Genomic DNA, 27,644 nt, shown 5'->3' on the forward strand with positions numbered 1-27,644 from the left:
AAATACTTATTGGTAGTCAGTGTATAACTAAAAATAGTCATACCTGCTTGGGCTTGGCTTCGGCGAATCTGAGCTACCAAGACTACCCACCAGTGTAACAGTACTGGCTGTGGTACTGAGGTTAGTGGGAGTGCTGGGGTTACTCGATTGAGAGGTCAAGGTATCAGCAGAATGAGAGGGCGCCACTTTCTTACCAGGAATACTCAGTTTACTCGGATCGTCAGGCAGGGAAGTAGTTGCCTCCAGGGCGGCTTTCTCCGATCTTCGTCAGTAAATAGAAAGAAAGAGTTGACATGAAGTTTTGGGCATATTTATGGTTAACGTAAAAAGTATGAAGTGATTTAATGACTAAGTTATCCCGTTTTTCTAGAGTATTACCTTTTAGATTCTGGTGAAGGTTGTGTGATAGGTATGAAAGCTTCTTCAGCGACTGAAGCCGGTTCCGGTGTTGGAGGTGGCGGAACTGGTACGCTGACCGGTTCAGGACTAGGAGATTTAGGAAGATTTTCCCGCATTCTCCTCATGGCCTGCTCCCGTAATTGTTCTTCTTCGACTATAAAAATTATTGTGAAACAGTTACAAAAATTAACAGTTATTTTAATTATAAAATTAAAAGCATAGGTAGCAGCACGATAAGATTTTTTAAACTAGTTAGACAAAAATATAACAAAATTAATAACATACTTCGCAATTTGAATTACATAGATAAATCTGAAAGTTTTTAGAAAAGGGCAGAAACTATACAGTACAAAATTATTTGTTAGATTTACAAATTTGAACTTACGCCTTCATATAGTAATTTGTGACAACGATTGCAATTTATCTATCGTAGAATAAATTTTGAAAGAAAGAAAGCTGAAACTAATACGAGAGGATTGTCACGATATGCTTTTCTGTGTTTTTTAAGTGCGACTAAATTAAGAAGAATGCCTTCAACGTCTACAATTAGCTAACGGAAATGGAGTTTTATCTCGTGACACTGCATTTAGATAGATCACAGATATTCATAGAGGTCCAAATTTTCTTTTGAATGAAGAACAAATAGGAAGTCCGTTGTCAACTAAAATCCCAGAATATGTGTCGACCATACGAAAAATATTACTTAGTGATAATCGCTTTTGCCTACCAAATGTAACCTCACATGGCATCCTCAGCTTCACATAAAATTATTCGTGAAGAACTGCAAATGAATTTGTCTTTGGGTCCTCTGTAAATTAGCGGAACACAAAAACGTTGAGCATGTCCGAATCAGTAAGGAAACCCTAAAATTTTTTAATGATGAAAAATTATTCTTAAAATCACATTATACCATATTATTCTTAAAATCATAACTGTTAATGAAATGTACATACCTTTTTTTATGTTCCAACATATCAAGAAAATAAAGGGCATCTTTGAAGATGACCCGAAATCAACAATGATGAAAACATAAAGCAAAAATATCTGACAGTTTGAAAGTTTTCAGATTTTATATTATGCCCAAAAGGGCTTTTTTAACGTTTTGTGTGTTACCTGCATTTATTAAATATCATTTTCTTCATACTTAAATCATAAAATTAAATTCAATATAACAAAATACTTTAAAAAGAGTATATCTTCTTTAGAATTTCCGATACACAGTCTTGCGCGCTGAAGATAAAGATGTATTTTTTTCCGTACAGTGTTGCCACTGCTCGCGTTGAAACCGTTGAGTTTCTTAATCAAAAATAAATGCTTTACATGAATGCTTTACCAAATACGAAATAGAAAACAAATTCAGAATTCCACATTTGGGCTTCCAGATTCTCATATTCGTATGGAAGACTACGCTATTCAGAATTTGATGGCTTTAAGTACCGTTGCTTTTTCACAGTGCGAGAAAAATATATACATCTACGCGAATTCTTCATTATTTAATTTCTTTAAGTATAATGGAGGGCTCTAATATTTGGTGGCAACAACTTGAAAAGTGAACCGACATTTATAGTGAAGCAAAATGCCAAAACGAAATTAATAGTCTTTCTGAGCAAATTGCCCTTTTGGCTAACAGTGAGAAAAATAGCCTTTTTCTTCAAAAATACAGGACTAATCAGAGCTACAAATTTAGAGGGACAGAAGATAGATAAAGCTAAATCATTCAACACTAAGTGTCATCCAGAAACAGAGGACTCATGCTTCACAATGCTAATGGTGTCCGCCGATAACATCGCGGCAAAAACATCGTGGACGAAAACGTCGCGGAGAAAACAACGCAAGGCGAAAACGTCGTGCTACAAAACATCGTGGGAGAAAACATCGCAAAGAGAAAACATCGCAGTTCTAAAACATCGTGGTACAAAACATCGTCGTCGAAAATAAAGCGGTTCAAAAACTTCGCAGTTTAAAAACATCGTCGTCGAAAATATCGTGGTAAAAAATAAAGTATCTACAAATCATCGCATGACGATAACATCGCAGACATGCTTTTTTCAGGTTTTAATAATTGTAAATCGATATTCCCATAATGATTCATGAGCGCAAGGTGTAAAGAAGGATAAATTTTACTTTCACATATTTTATTAACTAATAAATTTTTGCTGAAAACGTAAGAAGGAAACTTAAGCATAGAAAATTAAATGTAACTTATAGATTATACTTTTCATGAAATATTACCAGTAAAAACTTTATAAAAATGATTTATTAATGGGCTTTGTTAGTTAACTATGTCGGTTTAAAATTCTATTAAGTGCTATAAGTTGCATTAATTTTTTATGCTTAAGTTTCCTTTTTATTTTCTCAGCAAAAATGTATTAATTAATAAAAAATATGAAAGTAAAAATTATCCTCCTTTCCATCTTGCGCTCACAAATCATTATGGGAATATCCATTTACACTTATTAAAGCATGCCTTAAAAAAAGCATGTCTGCGATGTTATCGTCATGAGATGATTTGTAGATATTTTATTTTTTACCACGATATTTTCGACGACGATGTTTTTAAACTGCGATGTTTTTGAACCGCTTTATTTTCGACGACGATGTTTTGTACCACGATGTTTTAGAACTGCGATGTTTTCTCTTTGCGATGTTTTCTCCCACGATGTTTTGTAGCACGACGTTTTCGCCTTGCGTTGTTTTCTCCGCGACATTTACGTCTGCGATGTTTTTGCCGCGATGTTTTCGGCTGTAACCAATGCTAATGCATCTTCTCGTTCAGCAAGTTTGACAATTTAATTTCTTGAACTAAAACACATGTAAGTGATAAAACATCCACCCCATTTTTCTGATTTTGCTATGCGTGACTTTTGGCTATTTCAGAATCTAAAATAAAATTCACATGGCAGTCGTTTTTCTTCCGAAAATGAGATGAGTGAGGTTATAAAAGCATATTTTTTGCAGATTTTAAGAAATGAAACATTTAAACTTTGAAAACGTTGTCTGCAAAAATGCATTGATGTTGGAAGGGATTACTCTGAACCCCCTAAGATTTGGTACGTTTTGTACCATTTAATTGCATCTTAAAAATTTTAGAATGATCACCGTAAGATTGTATCTAGCGTTATGCTTAAGATGAAATTAATTATGTATAATAATATGGATTACTCTGCACACCCCTAAGAATTATTTGAAGAAAAGAATAAATATTAATATGAAGATTAACATGAAGATATAAAAATTGAGATGAATTTTTCAGTATTTTATGTTGTAGTCAATATGTAAATATTTTTTTTCAGAAATTTAAGAATATTGCAGATATGTAGTACAGTGAATTTATAAATTTGTTCTAAACACCAATTTGCAAAATAGTAAGTGAAAAATAATTATCCATGCTATGACAAAGATATAAATATCAAAATCTGAATCCATTACATTATTCATATAATAAACATATTGAACAATTCTTCAGACATTCCTTTCAGATTTGAGTTCTCAAATACTGAAAAAATAAAGCTAGTTGTTTAATAAAACAAATGCTATACTATGCAATTATAATGATAATTTCAAATGGAAAGGAAATGAGAAATATTCCTTTTCTACCTTCCTATACTGTAAAGACTTTTTTTTATTCCAACCAATTATTTGTAGTGTGTGAAACTTCCTTTCTGATTTCCAATTCCTGCCAGAATGTAAATTTCAATGACGTGTTATGCAAATTGGAAATGAGTTCGGAAGAAGTATTTAAGCAGCGATTTTAAGAGTTCATGAAGTTAGTTCCGAATTTATGCCGCGTGTTTGAAGTAGCCTTGTACGTGAATAGTTGGTGCTTAGCCACCTTCTTTAGATTATATTGATATTCTAGGTTTCGCTTTGCTGTGGGCAGCCGATTTAGTGCTTTAGATAAATAAGGAGCCAGTCGTGTAGCCCATCTTACTTTATTGTGATTTTATATTTTTATTTTCTGTTCGAGTTACTTAGCTTTAAGTGGTGGTAAACTGTGAGTGAGTGCATCTTCTATTAAGGTCAAATAAAAAGGTTATTTAAACATTCTTCTGCGGTATCTGTTCATTAAAGACATAGCGAGAATTCGCTGCTTAGTCTTTTCAGTAGGGTCTATCCTTGGATGATCCAGAAATACACTGGAAAACTCTACAATGTCTTCTTTAAGGGGACATGTACAGCTTAAAACCCATAAGATCTTCGAATATGTGACTGTTGCAAGAATTGGAATAACTTATTTATTTTAAAAGATATTACTTCTAACTTTTTACAGCTGACTACATAATATAGCTGCTATCTGAAATAGTCATCAGAAAGTTTGTGTTGCCATAAATATTTTTATAATTTAATCCGCTTTGTGACAAAATGTTTCGTCAAGTTTCCACCTTGCGCGCACAGTTTAAAACATTCTGTTGCATAATTTAATTCCATATTTAATATATAGTTTTACAACATTTGGAAACTACTGTGAACCTAAAATTCTAAGAATTTCATGTTAAATTTTTTTGAGTTGAGTTTATAAAATGTATTTAATTAAAAAAATCTGTAATGTTTTCGTGCATAAAATTTTTTAATACTAAAATATTCATCAAATTTTTAGTTCACTTAGAAAATAGTGCCCATATAAAGAATTCTATGAAATTTCAAGTACGTACCATTAGCCATTTTTTTTTAAATATCATGCGCGCAAGATGACAACAGGACGAAATACCTTGTTACAAAGCGGATTAAATTACAAAAATATTTGTGGCAACACTAACTATCTGGTTACTAGTTTCTAAAACAGTTATATTATGGAGTCAGCTGTAAAAACTTGGAAGTAATTGCTTTTAAAATAAATAAAATATCCCATTTCTTGCAACAGTCACATATTTGAAGATCATAAGGGGTTTAAGGTGTATGAGCACCCTTGATTTTGTGTTTCAAACCTGCCCGATGAAACTTTTAAGAAAATATCAACATCTCTCTTAAGAACTACAGAATTAAGCGAGCAGCTTGTATTAAAATACGTTATCAGAGTTTCAAATATAGTGGCAAAAATTGTAAAAATTACTGAATTTCGTTTCAAGTATCTGTGATTTGTTTGAAAGCATGCTGTGATAAATATCTAAACCAGGGGTCGCCAAACCTTTTTGATCATCGCCCCCTATATAATTTTTCGAAATCTCCATAGACCTCCACAAAGGTAAGTTTCAGGTAATTAAAATAAAACTATATATTAGTCTAAATATTTAATAAATCAGAAACAGTAAGTAAAGTAGCTACAGATTTTTTACTTCTTAATGAGATGAGTGTGCCTGGTGTTTCTTGGCAAGGTTCGCTATATTGGGTTCGAAATTAGTCAATTTTAAACGTAAATCCCCTCGAAGCTCCACATTTAATTTATTTCTGATTTTAGTTAAAATTGAATTAACGAGACTGAAGCGGCTTCAACCATATACGAACTTGGAAACGCCAGCATAAATGGCTGAGCCATTTCGTAAATTTTCACATATTTTTGCTTTATATTTATATTAGTCCAAAATTTATGTATTGTCAAATTTTTAATAAGCGTTTTTGCTTCAAGATCGGACAATAGTTCAGCAAACTCATCTTGTATGTTGATGTCGACGTTATCAATTTGCGCCGAAAATGGCGCAATAATCCAATCAGGGATGTCGATGTTTTCTAAATCAACAAAGCGCAGTTTAAAATCGTCGCTTAATTTTTGAAGACGATTTGTATATATTTCCAAGTCTTCTTCTTTTATTTTTAATTGTTGCAGATTTGAAAAATACTTATAATCCTTACGTAGCAATGAAGATCTAAATAAATTTAAAAGAAGAAAAAAAGGGGCAGATTGTTTTCTGATTTATTATTTTATTTTCTATAAAGAATATAATATTAAGTCAATTATAAAAATATTTAAAATTTTTACGTACGCAGTTAGATATGTGTCATTTGCGTATTAAGAACTGTTTTTCCTTGGAGTCCCAATAGACCCCCATTCGGCGCCTTGGGTCAGATAGACCCCTACTGTTTTTAAATAGACCCCTAGTGGTCTATAGACCACTTTGGCGACCCCTGATCTAAACGAAGAGAATGAAAAACGTGCAGTAGTCGTTGTTGTTGAGGACAAAGCTTTCAGAATTCTAAAAAAAAATCCTAACTGAAGATCATAATTTTGTTTCATATAGCTAAAAGAAACTGAGGTTGAGAGAAATAAAAGATGAATCGGAGACCATGAGAAACACCTGGTGCATTCAAGATACTGTGTGAATTTAATATAACTTTTAAACTAAGTGGCTGACAGAAATATGCAAACATTAAATGCATAATATAGTGGCGTAAGCATATGTTTCACTGGTTACTAAGTGGCGTAAGACTAAAAGCATCAACCGCACATGCGTGTACTCTAGATTTGAGTTAAGCCTTAAGGTTTGGGGAAACAACTGAGGCTAGTGGAGCTAAAGTCAGGAATCAAATCTATAGTAGAAGAATAACCGGCCATCCAAAGGCTCTCTCCAACTCTAGAACTCGGCTTTTAAGTGCAATAACTAATTTTCATCCTGCTGGGAATTGACGAAAATAGAAGTGAATATAAAGAGAAAATAATAATATAACTTATGGCTAATATAAAGCTCTACAAAACAGTGCTCACAATAAATCTGTAGCTGGTTCTTATATCCCAATATATTTCATGTAAAGTTTGAAAGTTACTGTGTTTAACATGAGCAGGAAATTTAAGTGCAGTGAATATTTTACTAAATGGACATTTTCATTGCATAAAAGTATTACATATTGCATTTACAGAACCCTCCGATCGATTTAAATAACTTTTCATTCATTTAAGTTCACATAACTCTCTGAAATATTTCATGATAAGTGTAAAACATTTTGTCTTTGACATGCGAAATGAATGCAATTGTAGTAAACATTTCACTAACTTGGTTTTTTACCATATAAAAATTTAAATATTTTATTTGCAGAACCATCCGATCTACGGTTTTCATAAAAACCTCACTTTATTTTGAGAAGCTTCGTAAGTGGAAATAGATGTCTACGATGAATACCGAAGCAAATAAACTTACTGTTATATTTCTCAATTAAACTCTACACTTGTAAGGATCTTAAGTTTTACTAACGTTTATTTTATTTTAAATCTTTACTATCACTTCTTATTTTCTACTTCCGGCCAGAATTATAAGCGTTAACGTATTTATGCAAAGTTTGTCTGGCGAACGCCAAGTATTTAAGTTGTGGCTTTTTGCCAAGCGAGAGAGAGGAAGCAGTTAGTCGAAGCAGGCCGCTTACCTTAGAAGTTTTACTCGGTTGCTGGTTGCCTTCCAGGCCAGAGGTTTTAATCCTCTTGATAATTTTAAACGTATTGTAGTGTTCACAGTTCTCTGTACTACATACGGCTTCCTGTTTATATAAGGCCAATCTTCCACGTTTATTATTTTAAAGTCAAATTAGAGTTTAGTTTTATTTTTATATTTTTACGTTTAGACCACAAGTAGTAGGTCTTTGTATTCCGAAGTACGGAAGTTATTGTAAATAGAGAAAAATAAAGGGTTTTGTATACCCTTCTTGTGTATCCTGTCTACTTCCCACAGTTATTGAACATAGCTTTAGTAAGCTCTCTGTTCCGAGTCAGGTCCTTGCATGTTCCCGAAGAAAGTAAGACGGAACATTGAACCTGATAGTGGCGCCCAACGAAGAAGAATAACCATGGCCGAGTTTCAAGAAGAACCTGTGCTGCCTGCAGAAGCGGCTCAGAATCCAGAAATGCCAGCTGCCGCCCTGGAAGGATTTGGTTACATCGTCCAGACCATGCGCGCTTCGATGAAACCAGAAGCAACATTTAATGGAAACGCACCGGTAACCAGTTTTTTGGAAAAATTGGATGACCACTTCATGCTCTACCCCATGCACGAATTTCAAAAAGTTACCTTAGCTACCAGCGCTTTGAGGGGACAAGCGCTTAACTGGTTCAAATGTATAGGCAGAAGTCTCTTGGGTCAAGCAGGAAGTCCCACCTATACTTACGAGAATTTCAAGACTGCCCTAGTAAAAGCCTTCCCTGTTGTAAGGGATCGAGCAAAATTAGAAACGGAACTTTTCAGTATATATCAGCAAAGAATCGAAAATCTCTCAAGCTTTATTTTAAGAAAAATTCACGTCTTCAAACTCTTGTATGGAAACCGTCCGGATCCTGAGATAATTCAAGTGATTTTGCCGAGGTTACTGCCCCAAGTGCAAGACTTTATTGAATTAAGAAATCCGACTACACTGGAAAAGTTATTTGAGCTAGCAATCCAGTTTGAAAGTAGAAGAACGGCGGACATTGAAAGAAGACGCCAATATCAACAGCGAAACCAATTTGGCGCGCCAAGACTACAGCAAACTCAAGCACACGGCTACGGAAGCAAAGCGAATCAGTGGGCAAGGAAACCCGAGCATTCAAAAACAGCCGGCGAACGTCGACAGTTCAATAGCAATCCAGGAAAAAAGTCTCAAGGCCAGTGGAAAAAGAAGGAAAGCACGGAAATGAAAAATAATTTAAACTAAAACGGATTTCTGCTGACGGGAGGGTGCGGAAATCCAAAGGCCACGAAAACCCCTCTTCCTTCAAGTTAAATACAGTAATGGTGAAAAATTTGACTCTTCCGAAGATTGAAGTGTTGGTGAATAATATCCCAGCCACCGCACTCTTGGATACAGGCGCGCAGTGTTCCTGTGTGGCAGAAGATTTTTTTAGGAAGTATTTTCGGAAATACCGCATATATAATTTGGATAATACGACAGTGTTAGCGGCGCAAGGAGAAAATTGTAAGTGTATAGGTAAATTACCGCTGTATGTCCGTATCAAGGACGAACAAGTAAAGGTGATGTTTTTCATAGTAAAGAATCTGCAAGCACATATTATTTTAGGAATAGATTTTCTTTCAGAGGCACAAGCAACGCTGGATTTTAATGAAGCGTCCCTTAAGCTGACAATGAAACCAGTTCGTGGAGAAAAGGCTGAACCGCCGATGTTGACCACCTGCCTAATGACGAGCAAGGAAGAATCCGACAAGTGGTAAGTGAATTTGCTTCGTTATTTAGTGATATTCCAGGATTTACTCAGGTTACTAACCATAGTATTGACACCGGAGATTCAATGCCAGTTCGCCACAAAGCATACCGGTATGATAAGAATAAGGAAAAAATTATAGAATGGCATGTCACCGATATGCTACGTAAGAAGATCATAACGCCCATCTCAAGTAGTTATGCTAGCCCGGTGGTTTTATGTAAGAAAAATAATGACTATCCTTTGACACATCCAAAAAGGTGGAGATTCGCAATTGACTACCGTAAATTAAACTCCATAACTAAATATCCGGTATATCCGTTACCTATTATTGAAGAAATTCTAAGGAACATAACATCCACCAAATATATAGCGACTTTAGACTTAACGACTGGTTATTTTCAAATAGGGGTTAGGGCTGAGGACGTGCCTAAGACTGCTTTTATAACCAAGTCTGGCACTTATGTATTTTTGCGTATGCCGTTTGGCCTTTCAGGGGCGCCGGCAACATTTCAGCGATGTATGGACATTGTGTTAAGACCTGTTCTTGGAAAGTCCACATTTATCTATTTAGACGATATCATTATTACTAGTGATAATCTCGACCAACATGTACAAGATTTAAGACAGGTGTTTTCTTTATTAAATGAGGCCGGTCTAAAAGTTAATGTCGAAAAGTGCAAATTTGCAGCCCCTGAATTAAAATATTTAGGTTACAAAATATCTCAGAAAGGAATCGAGACAGACGAATCAAAAATAATCGCTGTACAAAAGTATCCGACTCCAAACACGGCGAAGAAGCTCTCTTCTTTTCTAGGACTTTGTTCATATTATAGGTCCTTTATAAAAGATTTTGCAGCTATGGCTGAACCATTGTTAAAATTAAAAAGGAAAAAGGCAAGATTCTCGTGGACGGCCGAAGCCAATAGTGCTTTCGAAAAATTAAAACAAGCATTAACGCAAGTCCCTGTGTTGAAATTTCCTGAAAAGGATGAAAATTTAGAAATTTCAGCGGATGCTTCGGATTATGCGGTAGGAGCGGTACTTTCGCAAAATCAGCAGCCCGTGGCATTTTTTAGCCGAACTTTAAATCAAACACAAAGAAACTATTCCGCGACCGAGAGAGAGGCACTTGCAGTTTTGTTAGCAGTGCAAAAGTTCCGAGTCTATTTTGGAAAGGCGCCAATAACAGTGTACTCTGATCATGCGGCGGTAACTAGATTGTACTCAGGGAAAAACTTATCCCCAAGGTTAATAAGATGGGCACTCAAGCTACAAGAATATAATCTGGTAATCAAGCATACCCCCGGAAAGGAAAATATCGTAGCAGATGCCCTATCCAGAATTAAAATAGATGAAGAAGGTAATACCGTAAAGGTGGCAATGCTCACAGCATGTACAATAAATTCCCGAGAAACTGTAATAACCGAACTGGGTAAGGATCCTGAGTTTGGAAGTATTTATGAGTATTTGAAGGATCCTGAAAATTTTAGCCACCAAGATATTGTGGCGATAAGAAATAGGGCGGCCCATTACGAACTAATAGATGGTCTATTATTCTACACAAAAACTACGAATTCCAACAACGAATTTCGACCTGTTATCCCAGCTAGTCTTAGATTAAATATCCTGCAAGAGCTCCATGACAGCCCTTTAGCTTCTCATGCTGGTATTCGAAAAACTACTCAATGCGTACGCGAGGCAGTCTACTTTCCTGAACTGCAAAAGTTAACAAGGGCGTATGTCCAGTCCTGCCCAACATGTCAAGCAGTTAATTATATTAATTTCCGCCCGGCCGGGTTTCTAAATAGTATTAAATCCGAATTTCCAAATGAAATAATTGGCATCGATTTATTGGGCCCTTTCCCAAAAAGTCGCTATCTCCTTGTTAAAATAAAAGTCGCTATCTCCTTGTTATGGTTGATCATTTTAGTAAGTGGACCGAAATTGTTCCCTTAAAACGAGCCTCCGCGAAATTAGTTACTGATTCTATGTTAAATAAATATATTTTAAAATACGGGGCGCCCCTAGAAGTTATATCGGATAATGGTCCTCAATTTGTAACTAATGTATTTGAAGACATGTGCGAAAAACTGGGCATACGTCATTTAAAAATGGTCCCGTATCGGCCGCAATCAAATATAGCGGAACGGGTCAATAGAAATATAGTGAAAATTATCCGTAGTTATGTTAAAAATTTTCATAAAAGCTGGGATAACTATGTCAATGAATTTGCTTTCGCCCTTAGGGCCGCAAAACATGATACAACGGGCAAAACTCCTGCTGAGTTATTTTTAGGCAGAAAGATTATAACGCCGTTAGATAAATTATTTTATGTGCAACAAAGAGCCGCAGAATTTAAAATGAGTGATATAGAAAAACTAATTAAAGAAGCAAAAAAGAATACGGAAGTAGCACAGAGAAAACAAAAGCTGTATTACGACTTGAAACGACGGGGAGTAACTTATAAAGTAGGGGATGAAGTATTAAAAATTAAGCATTCACTTTCTTCAGCACCAGAAGATAAAACTGCCAAATTTTTTCCACGATTTGAAGGACCATATGTCATAGAAAAAATAACTCACGCTGTAGTAGTGTTAGAAGCTAGAAATGGTGAAACCTGCTCCGCAAACATTGATCAAATCAAACCCTACTATGATCGTAATAAAATGCAAATTTTCAAAGATCTTTTGCAGGATCCGGCACGGCAGACATCGCAGGCACAAGCTCCAGAGGTGGAACAACGACAAGTACAAGGGCAAGCCATTAAGAGGCAGGAGCAAGTGAAAAGAAAGTTTCCCCGCGGGAAAAGTGACGGTAACAAGAAAAAGAAGCCGTTCCACCGTCCAGAAAAGAGAGCTCACGAACACCCCCAGAATGAAGAAGGGAGAAGGATGACGAATGCAAAGAGAGCCAGGAGAAATGACGGCAACTATAACCCGGCTCTAAAACGGAAGATCTACTCATCCGACAGGACTCTCCGCAGCAAATGTCGCCGAACTGCGGAAGGGCCACCAGCGGCGGAGGAAAAGTTACAAGGAAAATTTGAACGGCCAACAACGAGGTCCAAGCAGGAACAGGAAAGAAGTTTCCCGGTTCCGCCAAGACCAGCTGCCATCAAACGGCCAAGACCACAGGCAGAGGCGAAAAAGAAGGTATTCAAGGGTGACCGAACTGGAAAAAAAAAGAAAGCTTCTAGAAAAAGGCACTGAAGGGCGAGCCCGCACACGAAGGAGGATAAATCAAACAACAATCTACGCTACTTTCTGGGACTGGGCTCAGAAAAGAATGTCCGAATATCACAAAGATAAGTAAAATTTTATGTTACTTTGCAAACTTAAGTTAATCTTTCATTCTTACTGCAAGTGGCAGATTTCAAGAAGTTTTACCTCATGCGAGGTCTACCTTTATCGCCAAGAGGGCGAGAAATGAGTTGTTACCGATTTTGGTATTATGTTTTTCAATTACTCGCGTGTAAAACTAAAGTTGATGTATAATAGCGATGTGTAAAGACTTAAATATTGTAAAAGTTATTGTATAAATTTTATTTAAAACATTCTGGCAAGAAAGTCTTAGTCTGAAAGTTTTAGTCTGAGAGACATTTTGAAATGTAGTATTTCAATGTAGAAAGAATTGGCACTTGCTTTGAAAAGAATAGAAGTTAACAATGTACTACTAATGTATGTTGTCAAATGCGTAAAATTAACGGCATGTTAATATGTTCTTATATACAATGTGAACTGTTATTTCAAATGTTAAGAAATACCGTGATATGGTAAAAGTGAAAGTAATGTTAAAATTTTTTTTATTCGTGTGACTGTAAAAAGACTAAATCATGGTGAATATGTGTTAAAGGTTGAATGATGTAGTTAGGCTCTCTGACGCTACACTTCAGAGTTAGCCACTTTCAGAATACTACCTCAGGGTTTAGAGTTGAAGTTAGGGTGTGTTACGAGGTCTTGGTATGTTGAATTTTTAACACGTTAGTGCTTTGATTGTAGGAGGAAGTGTTGAACACATAGACATAAACACATTCGTGTTTGGTGTTCTTTTACAACACATGTCAGAGAGCACGGGGAGAGATAATTAAAATAGTCATGAATGAAATAAGAATGTTAAGAGAAATATAGTTATACATGTTACTTGCCATTTCATTGTGTAACATTTCATTAAACTAGTTTTCCTTCCAGATCTCTGGAAGGAACCAGATTTGAATAAAAGCTCCTGTTTAGATGCAGTACAGATGAAAAAATTGCGTGTCCTGGGAGCTGCTATTGTAAAAACAAATTTCTTTCTTTTAAATTTCTAGTTTCTAGCGAAAAATGTTTGTAAAAGATTGGCCTCGCGTTAGATTCTAGAGCTAAAAGTTTTCAACAAGGTCGTTTTAGATCTCAGTTTCAAACTAATTAACTCTGGCGGGAAGTATGTAAGGATCTTAAGTTTTACTAACGTTTATTTTATTTTAAATCTTTACCATCACTTCTTATTTTCTACTTCCGGCCAGAATTATAAGCGTTAACGTATTTATGCAAAGTTTGTCTGGCGAACGCCAAGTATTTAAGTTGTGGCTCTTTGCCAAGCGAGAGAGAGGAAGGAGTGATTAGGAGCAGGCCGCTTGCCATAGCAGTTTTACTCGGTTGCTGGTTGCCTTCAAGGCCAGAGGTTTAATCCTCTTGATAACTTTAAACGTATTGTAGTGTTCACAGTTCGCTGTACTACATACGGCTTCCTGTTAACATAAGGCCAATCTTCCACGTTTATTATTTCAAAGTTAAGAGTTTAGTTTTATTTTTATATTTTTACGTTTAGACCACAAGCAGTGGGTCTTTGTATTCCGAAGTACGGAAGTTATTGTAAATAGAGAAAAATAAAGGGTTTTGTATACCCTTCTTGTGTATCCTGTCTACTTCCCACAGTTATTGAACATAGCTTTAGTAAGCTCTCTGTTCCGAGTCAGGTCCTTGCATGTTCCCGAAGAAAGTAAGACGGAACATTGAACCTGATACAGTTAGCTAAAATGTAAACCGTTGACAGGTAGATATTAGTGCTAAAATAGAGACACATGATCCTGTGATTGGTGATGAAAGTTTTTAGATTTCATTTGGCAACTGAAAATTGTATTGTTATTAACATGCATGTAACAGAGATTAGACATATTTTTTTAACATTCCATTGAAACACCGAATATCATAGAAGCCGTAAGTAATATGAATTAGAAAATCAAAACTTAGCTATCAAAAAGAAAAATGTGTTAGTTCGAAAAGTGAGAAAGATAAGCACCTTGCCAAAAAAGGGACGTACGAAAAAAGTCGTGAAGAAATCATAGAAATAGAAATTAAATGAAGCAAATAATAACCAGAATAATAAATAGAAGAAAGAATTTTATTTCAAAACATATAATTTAATAAACTGAATATTTAGGAACATATTGCAAAGAGAAAAGCAATTGTTAATGATGTTAGTGTCAAAATATGTGTTCAGCAAGTCAGACAATTTCTGCATCACAAATTTAAATAGAGATAAATTTGCCTTTAGTTCTAGAAAAGCTATTTTTACTTCCTTGTACGAAGTAAAAAGGAAGTATTGTAATCGCGGAAAGTTTCAGACAGCATATTTCAACGAAAATATCCATTTTGACCGTTATCGAATGCAATTTAAGGATGTTTTTGCGTCATATCTGTACATAAGGACAGAGTAAAATACTATTTTCCTTCAAAAAAATTATAAAACTGCTTTAAAATTAATTCTGAAGAGAATTTTTAATGGCGTCTGTACGAACGTATGTACGTACGTGCGTACGTACGTATCTCGCATAACTCAAAAACGTGTAGCCTCAGAACGTTGAAATTTTGTATATAGGACTGCTATAACATGTAGATGTGCACCTCGTATTTTGGTTGCAATCGGCAGCACCAAACGTATATAAATATATTTAAATATATATCCACTCTATTACCCGGCTCAGTGATCTCAGTTTCTTTACTCTTTTATTTTTGTAAATTGTACATCTTTTGCTTTAAAAATGATTGAATTATGCTGTTTTTATCTTCCGGTTAAGGATTTTATGACTTTAGTAAATCTGTGTGCAATATTTTTAGAATTATCAGCAATTTTAAAGTTGTTTAATTGCCGCTAAGACTGTTTTTAATGGCGGCCATTGATGTTTACATTTGAAACAGGAGACTAGTGGATTTGTTGCCAATCTAGAGAAACTTAGCTTCGCAACAACAAAGATAACGAATTCATTTATTACTGCCAATTAAATCATGCTTAATTCTTCCTGGAATTTTTTCGAGGAAATAAGCGTTTGAGATTTGCTTCGTGATTTTTAATATAGATATTTTGAGTTTTTATGTATTTTTGCCTTCTCGCGAAGTAAGAACTGAGTTAATTAAATGAGAAATACTCAATCGTCTGTGAAAAACTGTTTCTTTTTTGTTTTATTTGCTTAATTTCTTTTATACATAGTTCTAGCTTTATTATAGTATTTGAATAGAACATGTGGCAACGATTAGATAATTCTTTAAAGGATATACATTTTGTGCATTCTGAGTTATAATATGAATGAAATATAATACTGTTAAGTAAACCCAGCGCCAGAGTGTCGCTATGGTAAACAAAGTGAATTTTAAAGAATGCATTTATTCTATTGTGGTTTATGCGCTGTCGGCGAAGTAAGTTTAATTCAATCTAATAAGTTTAAATAAAATGCAAGAAAAAATGCGTATAATTTAATATTTCGTACAAGGAAGTCATGTGGTGTACACATCAGAGTTTTAATTTTTCTTCTACGGAAAGATTTTATGGAACGTCTATAAAATCCATCTGATAGATCTAAATCCTTAACTCTAATCCCTTGATCCTGGATATAAAGTAAAAAAAAAAAAAAAAAAAAAAAAAAAAAAAAAAAAAAAAAATGGGGTTATGCAAATTTTAGTGGCTACACGTTTAGATACATTTTAGTTAGTTACTAATACAATGCATAACAAACATAGCATAGAAAAAGGAAGCACAACATCACAGGACTATCGCGCTTTCTCAACAAGACAGCAATGAACATTTTAGGAACATACGATGTAATACCTAACTGTGAGTAATATGCAAACCTATTAATTGCTTGTTAAGTGAACTAAAGTAATCACAATAATAAGATTTGCATTACATTTCCTGTGGCTGAGTCTCCAGTGTTGCTGACTGCGGGCGGCAAGTATCTGCTGTGCCTGTTGCATTTGGAGAAGAGAGGAATCCATGTGATCCTTCGAGTCCCCCATGGTATCAGACATCGTGCTAACCGTACTGATGCGTCGAGAATAATCGTAGTCCGCAGCTACATAACCTAAGTCTCCAGGTACACCTTCAATGACGTCAGGAGACCTGAAAATGATATCTTTATTAGCGTTTTTATTAGATAATACAAAGCAGTTGCTTTCAAGTAGCTTGCTTTAGAAAGGATTCATTATACGTTATATTATTATTCTTTATTATCTCCTTATACGTTATATAATTTATCTACATTACTTAGATCCATGATAAAAATAATCAAATCAGGTAAACCATTAAACAGCTAACTCCTTTATCGCATCGGTAAAGGCCAGTATCTGTGCCCCTCAAATATCTGAAACATCCGTATATAGGAATTTTTGTTGGAACGGACTTCCTTCGCCCATGCCAGGAGCGTTAACAATAACCTTCTTACTGAAGTGATTGCTTCTCTCTTGGGGATCTTCAAAGGAGAAGGAAGGTGCATTCAAATAAGACAGCTACTTTTATTTTCTTTAAAATAATGATTGGCATGTTATTTAACAACTCCAGAAACCAATTAGCCATGAACTAACGTGATGGGGGAAAGCACCAGCTAGAGAATTGACGCAGGCATTTGAAGATCTACCGCTGTCTGAATGCACGGGCGTTTCGGAAGACTTCGCTGTGAAAGACTTAAAATAATGTAGGTTTTTAGTTTGAGTTCAGTTAGTTTCGTGACCTGCGGTAAAATATATACAAATTTACATCTTTATATATGTAATCCACGAAGAAAGTTGTTCATCTACCTCCTAGAGATCTTTCAGAATACAAAAGTGCCCACGGAATAAATTAAATAATTTGATAGTTAAAGCAGTTTTTAATCAGAAGAAAAGAACAACGAAAAACATTGATTTACAGACCGTATCAAAATTGAATTTCATTTGGTACAAAATTTGAATTTTAGGTTTCCTATAAATGGTAATTCATTAATTGCTTACAATTAATGTTTATCTAAAGTAAAATGTTCGATATTTCTTTGTTTAATTGATAATCGTGAAGTAGCAAAGATTATCATAACTTAAAAGGTACTTTGTATTTGAAATTTGCAAGAGAAAACTTAGAATGTATAACAGCTTTTAACAATATTTTTATACGACCTCTAAAATTTTATAATAATGTTTCCTCAAATAATTCTGACTGTATGCAGAGGATCTCAGTTTTCTCGATCATTTCGTACATGCTTATTAAAACATTTCATTAAAACTAAAACGGTTACAGTTTAGATCCTTATCTTATTTAATTCATTACTTATCTACAGCCATGAGTCTGCGAATCGTTTAAGAGTTATCATGTTATGTAATCTCCTTCAAACACTCTGTGTATCATAAAATATTTGTATTTGTTACGTTGGAGAAAAACGTTAGAGCAGCTTGTAATTACCCTGAAGAATCTTGCAAGGAGGAACTAATTTGTCCCTCCGGTGCATAGTGGACCTTTTTTAGAGCTTCTAGGACCGTAACGCCGTCCGTAAATACTCGATATGTCAACAGGAAGGTGTTCAGGAAGTCTATGCTCAGAAATCGCAGATCCGTCAGGCGCTCGAACAGGCGTTCAGGACTGGCGTATCGGATCTATCAAGAAAATGATAGCATAAATATCATAAGCATGCTGAAGAATAAATAAGACCAGCATTTTTTGCTTTATTAATACAAGTGATAACATGAAGGCTGAATCGAACATACAGCAAATGTCGGCATAATGGCTTTTTAAGGGATTTAAGTCATTCAAACGTCTCTCATTGTCAGATGGCTTACTTTTTTTTTTATCAAAATCTATTCAAACTTATTTGTATCGAAAATAACGTATCTATCCCAATCACAGAACCTAACTCTAGAATATTCTTTAGAAGAATTCAAACGTACATCTATTGGTGTGTGTGATTTCCCTTCAATCCTATCTTCATGCCTTAAACGTTTTTTATATATTTGTGCAACTGCTTTTGTTAAAACACCGCTTTTGTAAGCATCCTGTAGCCTTCACAATGACAGATAAACAGCATTTGTCTTTTGTCATATCTCGACAACAGTGTTTAGTTTAACGTCCTATTAATTATTTACTTGCAACGAAGAAAATAATTATTACATATTTATACAGAGGAAAAATCATATCAGTGACACATGAAGGTTTGATTATCTGTGTTCGGTTAGATAAAAAGGCCAACTTTTACATTGCTTTCGGGATGGACATCCTATTAAAAACGTTTTCTGAGCTCGTATTTATAAAATCTCTTAAACCACATGAAAAACTGAAAACCAAGCTTTGGAATCCTAAACGAGAAATTGCTGTAATCTTTAATTATTCATTAGAAGGCATAATTCTTAGTTTAATGCCTTCTACACTAGGTATTAAACTATACTGAAGTGACAAAAGTCATGGGATAGCAATATGCAAATGTACAGATGGCAGTAGTATCGCGTCGAAAATGTACAAATGCGAAGTGCTTTGGCTGGGCTTTCATTTGTGTTCAAGTTATTCATATAAAGAGGCTTTGACGTGATTATGGCCGCACGACGAGAATTAACACACTTTGAACGCCGAATCGTAGTTGGAGCTAGACGCATGGGTCATTCCATTTCGGATATCATTAGGGAATTCAACATTCCGAGATCCACAGTGTCAAGAGTGTGCCTAGAGTATCTAATTTCTGGCATAACATCCTACCATGGACAGCGCAGTGGCCGACCACCTGCACTTAACGACCGAGACCAGCGACGTCTGCGTAGAGTTGTCAATGTTCACAGACAAGCAACATTGCGTCAAATAACCGCACAAATCAATGTGGGACGTGTCCGATAGGACAGTGCGGCGAAATTTGTCTTCCTTGGGCTATTCCAGCAGAAGACCGACTCGAGTGCCTTTACTGACAGCACGACATCGCCTGCAGCGACTCTTGTGGGCTCTTGAGCATATCGGTTGGTCCCTAAACGAATTGAAAACCGTGGCTTGGTCAGATGAGTCCCGATTTTAGTTGGTAAGAGCTGATGGTAGGGTTCGAATGTGGCGCAGACCCCACGAAGCCATGGACCCAAGTTATCAACAAGGCACTGTTCAATCTGGTGGTGGTTCCATAATGGTCTGGGCTGTTTTTACATGGCATGGACTCGGTCCTCTGGTGCAACTGAACCGATCATTGACTGGAAATGGATACCTTCAGCTACTTGGAGATCACTTACAGGTGACAGGTGACGGAGGACGGGGACGCCTGATGTTTAACAGAGGTAAACAGGCATATGTCCCGCGCCCTCCCCTATCTAGTGGCAGCAACTCCCAGGAGCCTCATGAGGCCACCTTGGGAGTTTATTGAAGAATTTTACGTGATTGTACATGGCCATACAGAAGCGTCTTAGGAATACATTAGTTTTGATCGATAGGCGGATGATTTGTTACATCTTGGTTTTTAGACACTGTTAGACACTAATTACAGCATATACATACACATACAAGTACATACAATTGCACATATAAAGATACATACAAAACACTTGTAAAACACATATAAAAGCACATATATAACACATATAAAACATGTAAGCACATTATATAAAAATAGAAATTAGATACTAGTTTGCACACACTTATACAAGTAAAACACATACTTATAATGAAACATATTTAAGCTAATATATAGTATACACTTACACTAAAGACACATTTAGATCATTTAGACACATTTAGACCATTTAGACACATTTAGATCACATATCACATGTAAAATGCGCAAATAAACATACATAAAGCATGCAGGCACACTGTAGAATATTAAATTTTGTTATTAGATGATATAGTAATTACAGATGAAACTTTACTCTGGAGAATACATTATGCAATACGTTATATCAGGTACACAATACTTATTTAATTTGAATAGATATGCAGCGCTTTTTATATACATAATGCTTACAGAATTGATACACAATGTAAAAACAGATACACTATGCTTGTAAAGCATTAGATATTAGAATTTATACTGCGCACAATTGTACAAACGAAATAAGACACTATACTACTATATACAACACAGTTATGGTGTACAATTATGCAAACACAATTATACTAACGTATTAAAACGCAGAATAAAACACTATACTACGATATATAACACAATTGTGCACAATTATATAAACACAATTATACTTACACATTAAAAAAAATCTATACTATTGTATACACACAATTATAGTACGCAGCACCATGCATGCTATGTTGCCAAGCTATATATTTCTATGCGAAGCTATGAGATTATACAGGTAATGCAGATACAATATTGATAGATATAGATGAATTATACATTATGCATATGTCAGATACAGTGCAGATATAATACAGATAGTTTGAGTAATACAGATATGATGTGCAGGCAATAACTGTAGTGGAGATACTATGTTATAGAATGCGCTGAGCTTATTTTATATTATATTAGATGCACAGTGTTTATTGGATTAAAGTAGGTACACAGTACTTTTTATATACACATTGCTCACAGAACAAATGCACAGTGCAAAGTCAGATACACAACAGGTTGTAAGGTATTGCAGGTAATGCACACGCAATGTAGATAGTTGCATAGTAATTATATGCTTTATATACAGCAGATACTGTGCAGAATTTGACAAATTCAGTGCAGAATGAGGTGCATATTTATTGCAGATAGTTTGTATAACGCGTTTGTGTAATACAGTACTGGCAATGGCTGTAGGAGAAACACTATGTTGTAGAATACACAGTGCATATTAGTATTGTAATAGATACATGATGCTTGTTATATACACAATGCTTACAGAATGGTTACACAATGGTTACACAATGCAAAGTCGGATACACATTTGTTTTACACTGTTCAGTTAAGCATGGACTAGCATGGACATGCAAGTAGTAACCTGTGATTAGTCAGTGTTGAGCTCTGTACACTGTTGATAAGTTCTGTACACGATTTGTCAGGGCGTTCCAATTACTCTGCGCACAGTACCTTATACACTGATATATAACTTGCAGTTGTTGTAATAACTGTGGTTATTCCAGGAAATACTTCTATAGATATTTCAGTCGTTGTAACTACTACAGAGACACAATGCAGGTAGCAGTCTGTTCATAGTCAATAGTTTGCTCTATACGCCGTAAGTGAGTACTGTACGCAGTAAGCAGCTATGTCTGCAGTTATGTTGCAGTGCAGTTATGTTATAAGCGCAGCACATAATTTAAACATATTGTAAGTTGCATTCAGCTGATTGTCAGTATAAGAGACTGTCAGAATTCTGTTGATGATTTGGTAGTGAAAGCTGACTGTGGTTGCTTTATGAGACGCCTTAATTGACGCTAGTTTGGTTGGCAGATATCTTGCCCTAGGTCGTTGACCTGCCTAATTATTTGGCAGATCTTTTTGACCGCTGGTGGGTGCTTAATGATGAATCGTTTATATGATTCTATATTTGTGGCTGGGAGTGGTAGGTGTAAGTTGGATGTAAGGCTGCATTCAAATATGTAGTGGTCGGGGGAGCCAGTTGCCCCGCAGACGCATATATCTGTCATCGAAATTGCATGTCTTTGAAAATAGGATGGAAATGGGCCGTGCCCCGTGATATAGTATGTCAAGGGTGCAATGGCCTGGAGACGTTCGTTGTCTACTATTGGGTAGAATCCATGTGTTCTTCTTCCTGTATCACAGTTATCCCACTCCTGTTGCCACTGTTCTTTGCTTAGTTCTTTTAGCGTTCGCTTTAAATACGAAGTCGGGATTGGAGTTGTCACCTCTTGCGCGTCGTTGTTGAGTGCCGCCTCGTTTGCTAACTGGTCTGCCATCTCGTTACCCTCTATGCCATCATGTCCTTTCACCCAGATTAGTTTGATGTGTGTTTGCATATTGTTACGCAGGAGCTGTTGGATTGCTATAATTGTGGGTGAGGTATGGTGGTGATTCATGATTGCCTGTAGCACTGACATGCTGTCTGTGTGAATTTCGGTTGCTGCTAGATTGATATCCTGAGCATACTGAATTGCAGCTGCTATTGCCACAGCTTCTGCCTGGAAAATGCTGTTGTGGGTAGCGAGATGGCCTTTCCATTTGCTTTCCACTCGGTCATTTTTGAAGTGAACGAAGGCGCATCCCACTCCATTGTCATGCTTTGATCCATCGGTGTAGAATCGTGAGTTCACATGTGGAGTTTCTCTGAGAGGCGTTGGGTGTTGTGCTGTCACGACATGGATGCCTTTACTTTTGTGTGCCGGGTGCACATACTGCACACTCCCTGGTAATTCATACTGTGTTGCATGGAAGGCGGTGCCAGCAAAGTTGGCATCTTGTTTTAGCCTAATTAGGCGCTCATATGCAGCTTCTATGCTGGCCTTTATGTGCAGGGGTGTTAGTCCCGCAAGGACCGTTATTGCACTTGATGCCGTTGTCCTATATGCCCTACTTATGTTTAGAGCAAATGGCCGTTGTATTGTTGTCAAGAGTTTGATCTTGCGACTGCTCATTGGTTGCGCCCATATAGCCGATGCGTAAAGAACAATTCTCTCCGCTACCGTTAGATATAGCAGTTTCTGGATGTGAGGGTTTTGCCCCCAGTTGCTTGCCTGGAATTGTCTGGCTTTCTTAGCTATATTTGCTGTCTTGACTCTGATGTCTTGAAGGTGGGGCAGCCATGTGAGACCCTGATCCCATGTAAGTCCGAGATACTTTATGGTTTTTGAGATCTTTAGATTTCGTCCCATCAATTTTATACACGGCCGTCGCGTTGGATTAGTTCTCGGTCGTGGGATGACTACTGCCGTTGACTTCTGTGCGGAAATGATCAATTTAAGTCTACTGCATTTATCTGAAAATATGGAACAGGTTTCCGTACCATTTCGTTCGAGTTCTTCTCTTGTGCGGCCAGAGACTAGCAATGCCGCATCATCTGCATATGCTATCACTCTGGTATGGGTAGGCCATTTCATTTGTAATAAGGAGTTAAACTTGATTATCCACAGTAGAGGCCCGGCACATGACCCCTGTGGGCCCTCTCTTTCCTGCTGTTTAGTGACGACACCGTTATTATTGACTATAATTAGACTTCTAGAGTGGAGATAGTCAGTGAAGATATTAAAAAGGTTCCTTGGACACTTTGCCTTCCTGAGGGCCTGCTTTATTGCAGGCCACCAGAGAGTATCAAAGGCACTTTGAAGATCTAAAGAGATAAATGCAGTATGTAGATTGTTGATTCTGTTGTCATTTATATGTTTTCGAATGTGTTCTAGAGCATGGATGGTAGATGTGCCTGTCTTGAATCCATATTGATGTGGGCTAAGAAAGTTTTGTCGGTATAGATGGTGCTTCAGCCTGTTGACTAGCAGTTTTTCGTAGATCTTACCCAATGCAGATAACAGACATATGGGTCTAAAGGATCTTGGATCTTCCGGGCATTTGTGCTTTTTTAAAAACAGGACGACCTGTCCTTGTTTGAATGCAGTAGGGAAGATTTGACAATGTAAAAGCTTGTTAAACAGAACTTTAAAGTAAGTGGGTCGAGCGTTGAAGGCGACCTTGATTATTGCATAATCCAGGCCGTCAGGACCTGGTGCCTTTTTGACTGGAAGCTGTCGAAAGATTTGCTTGATCTCTTCCATTTCAAATGGTTCGTCGTCTGAAGTCTCTGGGATAGTGGTGTTTCCCCTTGTGTGCGTTTGCTCTGGCGTGTCATCGTCCGGATCGTCTGCTGGGAAGACTGTGTTTAAGGTTGTGGCTGCCGTGGATTCTGCTATGTTGGTGGTAATGGGTTGGTTGGCAATTTGGGCATAGAGTTGATCCGGCTTAAAGACCTTGTTGGTGGCAAGCTTGTGTAGAATTCCATATGGGTTGTTATTTTCTGTGCAGAACTTACGCCAGCTGGTTATTTTGGCTTTAAAGATATTGTTTTTATAATGCGCTCTTTCCTCCCTAAAGGTTGCTAGTATTGCATTCTTGGTGGTTTCGTTAATGTTGGTGGCGAAGGCGACGTCGTAAAGCCCTGCACTTTTGCCGTTGCTGTCGCAGTTCCTTTGTCCACCAGGAAATTCCTTGCAAACATTTTGCTGCTCTGGTGGGCAGGTGCTGATCGCAAATGCTCCGTAGAGTGTCAAGCAGCCGCTCGGTATAAGTGTTCAGATCATTGGGGCTCTTGTATTGACTTAGCTCCTGCTCTTCTTGCTGTAATGTTAGAGAGAAAGCTTTGTTAAGTATTCGCAATTTGTTACCCGGAAGTTTGTATCTTTTAAAGATGCTGATCCTTGTGTCGCTTGCAATATTGAAGTGTATGTAGCGATGGTCCGAGCAGCTCTCTTCATCTGCTACCATCCAGTCTTGTAGGTTATTGGCTATATCATTAGTAGTCACTGTAATATCTGGCCATCCGTGGTGGTACGTGTTGTCAAATGTGGGTGGCGCGTTGGGGGTGTTTATGATTTGCAGATTGCTGGCCAATATGTAGTCTTCCAAGACTTGCCCTTTTGGAGTGGTAGCTGGGTAACCCCATATGATGTTGTGGGCATTAAAATCACCGCCTATAACATGTGATGTTGTGGGGCACTTTGTCTTTACTTCTTCGATGCTCATGATGGTCTGGTGGATATCATCCGGTGGGGGACTGTAGATGGAGGAAATGATGATCTGTGAATTTGAGAAGCTGAGGAGGATTGCTACATGGTCTCGCTTCTGTGTAATTATCAGCGGGGACCAGAGCGGGTTGCAGCAGGCGATTGCTGCTCTTGGTGGTGGCTCATTCTGTTGTGCTTTGCGCTGAAATATTTTACAACAGAGTGGCAAACAGGCGACTTCCCCTGCTCTGCAGTAAGGTTCTTGAATCAATAGTATATCTGGTTGATGGTTGATTGTATGTTGGATCAATTGTGACGCGGCGGCTTTTGCTCTTTGTAAATTAATCTGGATGCATTTGATAACTTCTCGTTGGATGTCTTGTGTTTGCATTATTTGAGTGGGCGGCTGTGGCAAATCACTCGTATCTGGTACTGCGTCTGATATTAGCGATGTATCTTCCGTACGAGGGGCAGTTGACATCATAGGCTGGATGATCGCAGGGGATGCTCCTGTTTGTCCTATAGTTATAGTCTGCGCAGTTGATACACGCGGGCTGCTGCGCTCGGCATTCACGGATGTCGTGTTCTTCTGTGCAGTATGCACAATAATGTTTGTTGGAGCACTCCTTTTGAGTGTGGCCGAGTTCCTGGCATCTGTAGCATCGCTTGGTGTTGTAGAAGTCTGCAATTCGGTATGCCCGCCAGCCGAGGTAGAGTCTGGGAGCCTGCATGATTCGCTGGTAGACTGTAGGTTGGCAGTCAAGAACCCATTTAACTGTGTTTCTTCTATCTCGGAGGCGGTAGAGGATCTTGACTGTTGATTTGGTAGCATTGTGCTCCGATGCCAAAGCTCGTTCTATTTCGTGTTCCTGGACTTCATGTGGGACGCTGTGGATAGCAACTCTTGGAAGTCTTGTGGCGGGAAGTTTGGTCTCTACCAGTTCTTGTCCCTTTGCACTGTTTAGCGTATTTTTTAGCTTGTCAAGGTCCTCCTTCGTGTGACAGTCAACGGCTAGCCCTCCTTTTTGTATGTTTCTGACTGTGGATACCTTTACTCCTATCTTGGGGAGTGGGAATTCCTGGCTGAGTTTAGCCTTAAGGTCTTGACTGGTGGAGCAGGTGGCTTCCTTAGGATATAGTAATAGTGTGTGCCGGGGCGTAGTTATGTGACTAGTATCTTTAGCCTTAGCTGCAGCAGCCGCGTAGGATGGACCTCTGATCGGATTAGGCAGTGGTGCTACAGCGAACACGTTATGCCTCTGCTGGTCTGTTTGATACTGGTTATTTGCATGTGCTAATTCGCAGCAGAAGAGAGTGGAGGTATTGGTACTTGTGTCGGCTTTTGTTGGTTTTGCTGTGTATTCGGGGCGTTCTAGGGCTAACTTCTGTAGAGCCTCTAGTTAGGTAAGAATACGTTCTCTGAGTTCTGTTCGGAGCAGAAATTTACCACCTCAGTAGGTAGTTGTTACTCTCTTGATTTCCTGGTAGAAGAGGTCTACCTTTTCAGCATGAGCTATGTCTGAGTTTAAGATAGAGGTCGGGTCTAAGGCGCTAGACGACGTTGTTATATCTTCGTCAGTAGATAGAGTAGATTTTAGTACCATGATATAATGCAGACAATGACAGTTAATATGCAGAATTACAATAAAAAGCGTACAGTTACATAATCTAAGGCAATGCAGTTAAATATAAGTGCGTGCAATGAAAGCGCTGCCAACAGTTAGCGTGCACGGGTACAAGGTGACAAGTAAATGAGAAGTGAATGGAATTTACAGAAAACTCATTAATTTCCGTCACAAATGCTAAATGTACGGAACTGAATGCTGTGAAGAAACCAGCCACAGAGCCTATTTCTCATACAATGCATACAATACACATAATAATTGCATATACAGAAATAAAATCTAAACGAACTTAACAAGGTATGGAAACAGAGTACAATAGATGGCTATCAGTAAATAAGCACAAACAAAAATTTACAGGAAGATGAAATTAAATAAGTATAAAAATTATAATAATGATGATAAAGTAATAAAAAGAAGTAAATATAATAGAATAAAAGTTAAATGCACAGTGAAAAACTAGAACAGGGTTAAAAATTTGGGTGTACTAGAGGCTGGCTAAGTACCGTGCAGCTAAGTTCAAATTGAAAACAAAAGCACGTGCAAGACTTATAGCAACTGCACTCTACTATGCGCGCATGCGCTAGAAAAGCTTGACAAGGAGTTGTCCGACAAGTTCAAAGGGCGACCTGTCCTGCTGGACCGACCCTCCGCCGCTGTGTCGTAAAAATGAGCCGGGTGAGGATACCGGGGAAAGAACAAGGTCACACAGGAAAATTGCA

The 27,644-nt window shown here is 37.2% G+C and overlaps 1 protein-coding gene across 1 annotated transcript in view; it reads right to left on the minus strand.

The window, feature by feature from the left end:
• The window catches only part of LOC118187708 (ras-specific guanine nucleotide-releasing factor 2-like), a 302,120-nt gene that overhangs the window by 82,227 nt on the left and 192,249 nt on the right, over positions 1 to 27,644 (minus strand). The window contains exons 16-19 of the mRNA XM_085821450.1: positions 18,134 to 18,324; positions 16,614 to 16,825; positions 379 to 553; positions 44 to 262 (exon numbers count right to left, since the gene is read on the minus strand). Of these exons, the coding sequence (XP_085677576.1) occupies positions 44 to 262; positions 379 to 553; positions 16,614 to 16,825; positions 18,134 to 18,324 (797 nt within the window). The remainder of the gene's footprint in view (positions 1 to 43; positions 263 to 378; positions 554 to 16,613; positions 16,826 to 18,133; positions 18,325 to 27,644) is intronic.

The sequence above is a fragment of the Stegodyphus dumicola genome, chromosome 7 (assembly GCF_044657685.1).
Source record: "Stegodyphus dumicola isolate Sdum_Otavi_A_Nest chromosome 7, ASM4465768v1".
Classification (NCBI taxonomy): Eukaryota; Metazoa; Arthropoda; class Arachnida; order Araneae; family Eresidae; genus Stegodyphus; species Stegodyphus dumicola.